The 10,554-nt window shown below is 42.9% G+C and overlaps 1 protein-coding gene across 1 annotated transcript in view; it reads left to right on the top strand.

The window, feature by feature from the left end:
* Window positions 1-10,554, top strand: part of LCOR (ligand dependent nuclear receptor corepressor) — a 63,872-nt gene continuing 53,318 nt past the window's right edge. The window contains exon 1 of the mRNA XM_074545091.1: window positions 1-155. Within this exon, the coding sequence (XP_074401192.1) occupies window positions 59-155 (97 nt within the window). The 5' untranslated portion in view covers window positions 1-58. The remainder of the gene's footprint in view (window positions 156-10,554) is intronic.

The raw sequence follows: 10,554 nt of genomic DNA, 5'->3' as shown, positions 1-10,554 counted from the left end.
CCTCCCTCCCCCCCGCCCCGCCGGCCGCCACCGCCCCCGCCCCGCCCCCGCCCAGAAGATGGCGAGCCCGTGCGGGCGGCAGCAGTGCTCCATCCAGAGGCGCGGCGTCCGCCACCAGCTCGATTCGTGGCGTCACAAGCTCATTCACTGTGTAGGTGAGGGACGGCGGCGCGGCGGGGAGGCCGGGCCGGGCCCCGCGGCGGCGGGAGGCTCCGCCGGAGCGGGGGCCGTGAGGCGAGCGGCGCCGCGGCCTGCGGGCCCGCCCCGCTCCCCCTCCCCGTCTGCCGCCGTGAGGCGCCGCGCCGGGCCGGGCCCCGCCCTGCGCCGAAGGGGGGGAGCCGGGAGGGGGTCCTGCCCTGCCCTTTTGTGCGGCCCCTGTCAGCGCCGCGCCCGCTCCTCCCCGCTCGGCACGGCCCGGCCCGGCCGCGGCCCCTTCAAACTTGTTTACGGCGGGGCCGCGCCCGGCGGCGGCGAGCGGCCCGCCTGTCACTGCCCGGGGGCGAGCGGGGGCCGGCCCGCCTGCCCCCGGCCCGGCGAGGCGGGAGGGAGCGAGGCCGCGGAACCGGCGGGAGGAGCGGCGGGGGAGGCGGAAAGTTGTGGATGGCGGTGCTGGATTGACGCCGTGAATCCGGAGCGGGGCCGCGGGGTTAAAAGGATGTGTGATTGCTTTTCTGTTCTCCCTCCACCTCCTTTTTTTTCCCTCCCTCCTCCTCTTTGCGCGTTTCTTGTTGAGTAGGCTCCCTGCAATCGAATGTCTGGGGTTTTGAAAAGGAAGTCCCTTTCATCTCGAGTAACTTTTTCCATTCAAAATACAGATTTTGTCCTCTTATCTTTCCCTGCTTAGAAATTGAAACCTTTTCAGTGGGACCCAACATTCACATAAATGTCAGCTCTAGGCCAGTAATTCAGTGTCTCCGAAGAAAAAAGGTTTGAGAACAGTAGACTGTGAACTTGCAGAGTAATCGTAAAAATCCCTGTCTAGAGCATTGGTATGTTTCATCTTGTTTGGCCTTCTGTTTCTAATTGAGCGCAAATCCTCGTTTTATTTTTAAATATGCAAATATGGCCATAATCTGCCAGTGACTGCTCAGCATAGGTAATCTGTAATAACAGTCACAGATTCACTTTAGTTCCTTGTGTGCACAGTTAAACCTCTTATTGTCAGTTAGCTCAGCATCCCAGTTCATTATCAGGGATTTGAAACACCATTTTTGGTTACACCAGGATGTGTAACTGCTGTGTATATTTTTGGCTTCATCTAGATGTTTAAATTTCTGTAATACAAAAGTGTGCTCTAGATGCTTGTTAATTTCAGATTAATTCAAGCAATTAATTTGTTTTATATATGAAGCAACTGAAGGGCAATATGTTACTGAGAAACTCCTACTACATAAAAGTGTTGAGTTTTCTTTCCAGCGAATAATTGATATTTCTAAACTCAGTTTGCGGGATTTTATTTTGATTCTATCTTTTCTACATTTTATTCCATGTCTGCTTGAACCAGATTTATTTTACTTCTGTCTCTTTTTCTCAATTCCTCTTACCTCAGGCTGCTGGGGTTCAGCTGTTCTGGTCCTTTCTAAACTCTCTATTTGCAGCATGGCATCTCATCTTCCTCTCAGTCCCTGCTGCTCTAGCACTGGCTCCAGTGGAGCTGTCCTACTGCTCAGAGTTTAACATAGCTGTGAGGAGTAAATTTGGAGGGAAGGAAAGAACCAAAAAGGAAGTTTCAAAGCTGCTGTTGAAGATACTGTGTTGGGATGAAATGCAGGAATTGTCTCTATTCATAGTGCTGCTCTTTGGGAAAATCCTGGGTAGAAAGAGAAGTTTCTGTCTGCAGACTCAAGGGAAACACTACATGATTGAAGTTCTTAGCAACCCTAAGTGCTAAAACTTAAAACAAACACCCCACCTCCACCCCCATTAATACACACCCTGTTCCATTTCCCTAAAGCCATTTAAATTGCCAGCTTCTGGTGAAGTTGCTTCCTCCCCTCGTCTCTTGCATATCTCTTCCTCATACCTAAATTTGATACGTTTTCTTCTTCCAAAAGATTTCTCTCTCTGAAAGTCCCTCTGTGTGTTTAACAAAGGGTACTGAGAAAGCTTTTAAGCACAGAATTGAAGGGGTTTTTTTGGAGGTAAAGTACAAAACCATTTTAAAAAAATAAAGTCCAAAGTGTAACAGTGCTCTGTGACTTTTATCTTGATGGCAGTGTGTCGTAAATAGTTTCAGCTTCAAATTGATCACTTTTATGAGGTTTCAGGACCTGCCTCGTTCCTACTATGAATCTTGCATAAATTGTTGGGTCATGTAAATGTGTTGTTACCTTTTTTGTTTTCATATTTTTATAAAATTATAAAGGATTTATTGCACTTGCCCACAATCTCCGGCTGAAATTATGTTGTGATCATAACCCCTTGCTCTAAATATATACCTCTGTCATCTTTTTAAGTGAATTTTGACAATATTCCGTGAGATTTGGAAGTAGACTGTTAAATGATATAGTCTTCTGTTTCACCTTGGTTGTTTGTAGAAGTCTTTGAGAATTTTTTCCTGTAATAAACACTCTACTTTCCAGTATTTATGCACCAGGATGTGAAAATCTGTCTTGTAGTAATCAGACATACTCATTCATATTTAGTTCTGAAAATAAATGAGGTGTGTGGGATTTTCCGTGTTAACATCATTCCCTGAAAAGTCATTCTAATACCACACCATGTGGCATTCAGAAAAATATACCTGTGGTTTGAACTAGTGCATTTGGCAATAAATATGGCTTAAGTAATTCACTTTCCCCTCTGGTTTCTTGCTTCTGCAGTTTTCTGCTCCTTTGGACTGTGGGTTCATGACAATTTGTCAAACTAAGCTTGTGCTCTTAAGGGAGCAAAACCACAGAGGGACTGACAGACCACCTGCCCACAAGGAGCCAATTCAGGGGAGCTGCCCTGGCAGAAAACATCTTTTGGAGGGAGTAGAATAATTTTATTCTGGTCTAGAAGGTCAAGCAAATACCAGCACTAGCACGAGGAAGAGTGTGAGAATGCAGAGCTGGTGGAAAATAAAAGAGTGACAACAAGGCAGCAGAGATACAGATAAACTTGAACTGCCATAGAGTTGCATCTTTGCAACCTCCCAGTGTGGCCTTTTGTGGGAGGTAGCTCAGGAACTGATCTGGCTGAAACCTTCCTTCACTGTCATGCATTTCATCCCCTTCCTGTGAGGAGGAAGATGGTGAGGCTGGTGCAGCTCACACAGGTCGGTGGGCAGTTCCCTTGATCAGTGCTGAAATTGAGGGAGCAGCCTGCCATGGCCTGGAGGTGAAGGGAGTGTGGAGAAGGGGTGTCTAAGCTCTCTCAGCAGTGAGGTGCAATGGGACTGTGACACAGGGCAGGGTAGCTGGGACTGCTGCATGGATCAGGGTGCCCTGGTGGCACTTTGTGGGGACACAGTCTGCCAGAGCACAGCTATGTGATGCTGCCATTTATGTTCTCTGTACCAGTCTTGAGTGCTGGCATCTTTTTCAGTGGTCAAAAGCAGACACCTAGACATAAAGGCATGTGGTGATTTTAATTTATTTTTCCTTCTCCCAGCCTCTAATCATCTTGTGTTCAACGGTTGATGAGATTGGATCTGCTAAGGAATGGGGAGTTTGAGGAATGGAATAACCCAGAGATCTGTGGAACCCTCCTGCCACCTTTGCTACAGGCAGCTAACAGCATGGCAGTGCTGCGATCACTGGAGTAGTGGGAGGGGATCGCATGCATTTCTTCTAGCTGGTGATGCTTGGCCCTTTGTTAAATATTACCTGTACTCTTGGAGAGTCTCTGACTGAATTATGCTCTGTGCTGGGGGTGTGGGGGCAGGGAGAGAATGGTTCAGTACCCTTCAGAAGTGATCCTAGTTTTGGGAGCAAAATGAGGATTTCAATGGAAGACCTGTAACATTCTCATCAGATTTCCAATCATCTTGAGCTCTGCCAGTGTTTCATTTAGGTGCTGCTTAGCTGTTAAAGTTATTGCTGCTGATTAAATACTGCAACTTAAGTACCTGATCTCTTTCTGTTTAGTTCATTGTATGCTGGTGGTCTTCTGTGACCTTGGATGCTTAGGATTAAAGTGTGGATTCTGAGGAAGAAATATGATATATCAGGAAGTGTTAGAATACAATAATAATCAAGAGAAGGTGTATAGCAGTTGAATAATTCTGAAATCTTTATTACTTTCCTTATCTTGATTATGGCTGCTGTATAGCTCCAGCCTGTGTGTGATAGGAATTAGCTGCTGCTTCCACAGTTAGCTGTGTTACCTTGTTTTGGAAGTAGGCTCGAGTCTTCGAGTGTTTAACGTGGTTCTAGTTCAAAGGTCAGATTGTATTTCTTTGTTCCAAAATGAGAAAGCTTATTATAGCTGTGGTGTTGATGAAAAATAATAATAAAAAGCAAGTTAAAGTTTAAATGTAGGGCTGTTCTATCCTGATGTTTGTTTTAGATACACCCCCAGCCTTGTCCCCAGCAAATATGAGTGGTACTGTTTGCCTTATCTCAACCTGCTTGCAACGTAGCTGCAGATTGTGGCTTCTTTTATTAATATAAATCCATTGTACAGCAATTTTACAATTTAGTAGCTGAAGGCTTGTTCAAGATCTGTTCTGTGCTCCCAATATTTCTGCTTGTTGGCAGTATGAGTAGAGGGAAGGAGAATTACCCTTTTATTACAAAGGTATGCCAGGAAGAGATTGAGGCAACTATCATTTAAAAATTAAAATCTTTCGTTGGAAAGAGTAAAATTTACAGTGTGGCTTTTAGTTTTACTTTAAATGTGCATGGAAGGACAGTATGTATCTGAGGAGCAGGAGAAGTTGAAGTGCGGGGGTTGAATCTTGATCAGTTTCAAATTCAAATTCTTTGAATTCACTACAAGTCACCCTGGATTTGCCCTTGTTTCCCTGCTTGCACATGAAGAATAACTCCTGTTCTTTCAGGGATGATGTCAACCAATCAAAAGCATACTCAAAAAATTATTGATAATCACTTTGAGTGATACCGTCTTGTTCTTCTGATGCCTGCGACATGAAATTTCACACTAGGACTAATAATTTGGGTTTCTTTCACATTTCAACAAAAACATATTTTAATTTGTGTGAGGTAATAGCAATGATTGCAAGGTGGGATATTTCCTTCTTGGGATATGTTTGTCCTGCAGCAAGTATAGGCATTTGGACTTTTTAACTAAGAAATAATGACATTCAGAATTCATCCACTCTAATAGAACTTACAGAACTTACAGTAATCCATTCCATGCATGTAGAAAATAGTAAAAATCCACCTAGATAAACTCTATTTAGCATTTATGTTGGGATGTCTATATTACAGATTTACAGCTTTGTGGTACAGTACCATTTTAAAAGAGTACCTGAAGGACTGTTCCAAAATTTTAAGCCATTTCTTGACAGTTTGTGCCATATGTTGATGATAGTCCAGATGCTGTTATGTATAGAAGTCCAGTAACTGCACTTTAATGAATAATGGGTGATAAAAGAATCCCAATTTCTGTGCTCAGTTGTCTAAATCCTCATTGCATGGTACTTTAGTGACTCAACAGTCTGCCATCTTAGGCTATTGTACATCCAGGCAAGTACTGGCATGTGTCCTTACAGGGTTTTGGGGGTTTGCTTTGTTTTTGTCTGAGAACTTATGTTCTTTCACTGCTATTGTAAAATCACAACGAGAATGCTTCCTAGAAATCAGTTTAGGCAAAGTTTGAGGAAAAACAAGCATTTAATAGGGTTAAAGAGAATTAGCCCTGTCTTACAGGTTGGGGCAGAGCAAACACTGCTGCAGTATTTTACAGGAGACTTTCCAATCCTCTTCCTCACCCTTCTATGTATACGTGTTTTCACTCTGAGGAGGATGAGGCTTTGGTTCTCAAAGTTTGCTGGGATGGATATTTATAAATCTCCGAGAAATACAAAGCTTTTGGGATTTTCTGAGAGCAGGATTGGATGGGATGGGATGGGCTGAGCCAATTTAGGGTCTTCCTCTGGCTAAGAGGGGCATTAGTGCTTATTTTTACTAAACTGACAGAAGTCTGCAAAAGCAGCTCCTCTTCTGGTGATGTGCAGTACCCTGAGTCATCTTAGGTGGGAATGAGATGATCAGGAGAGCTCATCTGAAACGCTGATGGGGTCACATCTGTGGGGGGAAGGGAAGTGGGCAGAATAGTCTGTTCCAAAGACACAGAGTCTTCTAGTTTGTGTCTTGTTTCTTATAACCACGCTACAGACTGTGGTTATGTTTGACAGTAGTGCTGTCTAAACTGGCTTAAATAGTCCCCTCTGTTCAAGCACAGCTATGTGTAGCAGCTGGGTGCTACACATAGGTTTTTTTTTTGGCTACAACATCTGCAGAGGAAGAAGAGGTGCAGAGAGTGAGGAGTTGAGACTATTCAACTGGTATTGTCACACATGCAGAAATACATCTTTAACTGAGTAGGTGTTAGTTTTTGTGTGCTTCATGTTCATTGCAGAAGTGGGAAGATGGAAGCAATCTCCCTCTTCATGCTCTCTCCCTGATAATGTACTGTGGGCTTTGCTTTCCTAACCAATTTCTCTTTAATAAAGTTGCAGCTTTATACCTCCTCTCCTTGTATCTCTGCAGGCCTCTGGGGTTTCTCATTTCTCTCTGATAAATCTGCATGGCCATTTTGGGAAATGAGAGCTTCAGCTTCTTTCTGTTTCTCTTGATGAATGCCTTACTGTTATTTCTCTGGATATCTTTAACTCATTTACCTTCTTCCTCAGATTTAGTTCATCTTGTATGTTGTGTGTAGTATCACATGCTCTTTATGGTGAGTTGACAAAAAATTGAACTCTCAAAGCTACGTAGGACATTTGAGTTACGCATCAGTGCTGCTGACACATGAAAGATGAAGTAGAGGTTACGGTTTTGTGACGTTTCTGCAGGATGCCAGTTCCTCTGTGGTAAAATTGCTGCTAGATGATGTCTCCATCTGGTTTTTTCCACTGTTCTTACAGAGAAGAGAAAGGATGGTACTCCTCTTGCATTTTCTAGGAGGGGTGGCAAAGTGGCTGCACAGGGAAGACTTGCAAGAAGACAAAGGATGTTCCTTATGCCCTGAGGACCATGATATTTTATGGGAGGGAGGAGAGGGGGAGAAAAGAGGACTGGACAAGAGCCTAGTATTCATTAACAAAGGAAGCTTTCAGAAGCTGAATCCAGCAGCGTGGAAAGACATCAGAGGCCACCAGACAATCTTAACTCTTGAGCTGAGTTTACTAATGAAAACTTTCCTGGTTGTCTTTGATTGCTTTTTGCATACACCTATAGTACAGATGTTTCAGTGTGTAACTGGAGAGGTGAGTCCATCTGATGTCCTTTGCCCTCTGCTGCTGCAGGGGTGCTGGTCGTTCTGAAAATGTATTAACTGCCAGAGTAGGAAGAGGAACAGGTACTCAAGACTCACAGTTCTTCATTTCTTTATTTCTTTTTTTGTTGGTTGCCCTAACAAAAGGATGTGAAAGCTTCAGCCCACAGCCTGTAGTTCCCTGCTCTGATAATACTTGGAGGCTGGTTCTCAGCACTGAGACTCCCGTGCTTGTTGTAGTGTGTGCAGTGAGTCTGTAGCAATGCGCTCTTTGGCTCCCTTTGCTGCTGTGTTTGTGTGACAGGAGGCAGCTTGCTGTGTTACCTGTGTAATAAACTCCTGAGTTCAGCCTGCAGCCTTGCAAGGACAGGATAGTCCTGCAGCTGTTAAACTTCCCACAGAGGTTCATTCTCCAGGGAGATTCATGTACACAAAGCCCTTTGGTGGTGTGCCTGTGCTCTGTGTGCTGGCTGACTCGCAGGTCAGTTTTGAAACGTTGTCGCAGGTTAGTCAGAGTGATGGAGTTCTGTGCTTGTGCACTTCACATGGAGAGTCTTGTGGTCAGATGAGTCCTCTCAGCCTGTGCCTTGTGTCCTGTAGTCTTAGGTTTCTGGAGAAATATTTTTATATATTTGAATTGATAAAATGGATTGACTTTGGTTTAAACAGCAGCCTGGCTTGCTTCTTGTCTTCTTTGGGAGTTATTTGGTCCTCAGTGTGAACAAGTTGAAGATAAGCTAGTGTTACTGAAGTTTGGTCATCTCCTGGGTTAAGGTGTGTCATTGTGACAAAAATGATGAGAGCTGCTGTGTAGGTGATGCTTTATCATAACTTTAAGATGTGTTTCTGAGAACATGCATAAAGAAAATTTTTGCACAAGTGGATGCTTAACTTCCATTTCATTCTGCAGAAGCAAGAGAATAGGAAAGCATGGAGGTAATTTCTTTTTCTGATCTAAACCAACTTAAAAGCGATCTTCTAAAAGCAGTGATTCCATTTACATCCTTCAGAATAGGAGGAGCACTGCTATTTATCCCTAGCTTTCTCTTCTATTTTAAAGTCATTAGTGAAACTTAAGTTTATATGATACCAGAATCTCTCTTCTGGGGTTTCTCTCAAGGGTCTTACTTTTATCTTATGAGGAAAAAAAACATCTAACAGTGGTCACTTCCAAATGAGCAGTGAAAAAACTTTTCTTAAAAAAAAACTACTGCTCTTTCTTGTCAGTGATCATTTCTTGATCTAATTGTCCTCTTTGGTAAGGAAGAGGAGTGTTCCTTGCTGGTTTTAAATGTCCTTTGGAAAAGTTGTGCTCTTATTCAACTAGAAATTGAAAGTTTCAGTTACCTTAGTGGTTATTCTTTATCTGCATGCTGTACCTTACTATCTTTCAAAATATTACAAGATTAGGAAAAGGATGAAGACATGTGAGGGAACATATTGCAGAATGTGTTGTGTAAGACAAGTGCACTGAGTCTTTGTCAAAACGAAGTGTCAAAGTCTCTTGGAGGGGGAAAAAGTAGTTTTTTCCCTGAAATATTTCCCATGAATGTTTAGTTTATTCTAACTTATACTTCATGGCAAAATTGTATCAAGTATAACACTAAATTTGGTATTTCTGGTTAAATGCCTAACTACTGCCCACACATTTCTCTTGGGTTTTTTATACTTTTCTGTCATCCTTGTCAGTCCCGTGCATTCATACAAAATAAGAAAAACGTAATCATCTGTAACTGTATGGTAAAATGCTGTGAGAACCTAGTTTGTGTATCTTACAGGAGTATTTTTGTAAACTCCTCACAAAATCTAGTGCCTTGGTCTTGCCTCTGCAGTTTTCCTTGAGTGATGTACAGTCATTTGGGAATGAATGGCTTTAATGCTCAGTTGGCATAGGCCATGCAGAGATCCATTTTGCATATGATCTTTTGAATTCAGCAGGGATGCTGCATTTATTTCTTGAACAAGCCTAAACCATTGAGAGAACTGTGTTTTGCCAGAGCTCTCTTAAAACAGTGTTTTTCAATCTGAAGTTGGCAAGAAGCAACTGTGGAAAAACAAGGCTACTGCCAATAGTTTAAATTGTGTGGCATTTTATGCTTTTCAGGGTTCCACAACTTGAAAATTACTGCTCTAAATGATTTGTAAATGAGGGCTATTTTTCCTTTCCAAAGTGGCTGTAGGTGTTAAGGAGTATGAGCTGATACTTAGTGATCCATTAGATTAGGACTGATTTTTATCTTTCCTTCCCCTTCTCATACTTTGCTATTTAAAAGTATATTTTATCCAAAAATGGATATCATGGTGGATACTAAGTCTGGAAAACTTCAGTTTGAAAGCTGACTTCTGAAAAAAGGTTAGAGTGGTGTTAAGTAGGTCTGTTTACAGAAGTGCACTCTGTGAATGTAGAGCTTCTGTATTTTCCCTTCCAAGAATCTTGCTATGAAGGCCAAACTCCTGCTAGTTGGTGTTAGATCTGAAGATTTCATTGCATTCCTCCCTTACATGATTGTGAAAGAACTTTAAATGTGCAGACTTGAGAGCAAACTGAGGTAGTCTCCATGCAGTGCATTGGCAGATGCCCTGAACCAGCAGGTAAACCACCTTTCAGGTCTCAGGAGGACATGGATTTATTTATTTTAATGACTAGAAGGCATTTGAAGTATGGGATGGACGCTAAGCTCTTTGCTAATCCTTTGGTGCACTGCTGTTCTGGGTTTCAGAACCCAAATAGTTTCCATCCTGGCCACTGTCCACCTGACTTTTTTTGCTAGAACCATAGCTGAGGTCACAGTTTGAGCATGCTAGAAGTACAAGATTGAATAGAGTTCAGAGGTTACTCTGCTCAACAAGTTACTCAGTTTTAAAATAGATTAAAATTTGACTTGGTAAGTTAAAGATGCTGCAAAACTGTAGTTGACTTTGCCATGGAGGCTGTGCTCCTTTCCTATGACAGATTGGTTCTTGTTCTTAAATCATCTGTTTGCCTGTGACTAATCTTGAATTTGTATCTTTCTGCTGCTTTGAAGTGAATTCTGTGCTCCGAATAAGAACAGCAGAGAGGGCTTTATATTTTTTCAGCTCCTTGTAGCCCAAGGACTGCTCCTGGCCCTAGGGTAGGAAATGCCTTACACAGCTTGGTGTATGAGGGGAGGTGCTTGAGAGGAAGGC

The sequence above is a fragment of the Zonotrichia albicollis genome, chromosome 7 (genome assembly GCF_047830755.1).
Source record: "Zonotrichia albicollis isolate bZonAlb1 chromosome 7, bZonAlb1.hap1, whole genome shotgun sequence".
In the NCBI taxonomy this organism is placed as follows: domain Eukaryota; kingdom Metazoa; phylum Chordata; class Aves; order Passeriformes; family Passerellidae; genus Zonotrichia; species Zonotrichia albicollis.
The sequence above is the reverse complement of the archived record's forward strand: the minus strand, read 5'-3'. Positions and strand labels throughout refer to the sequence as shown.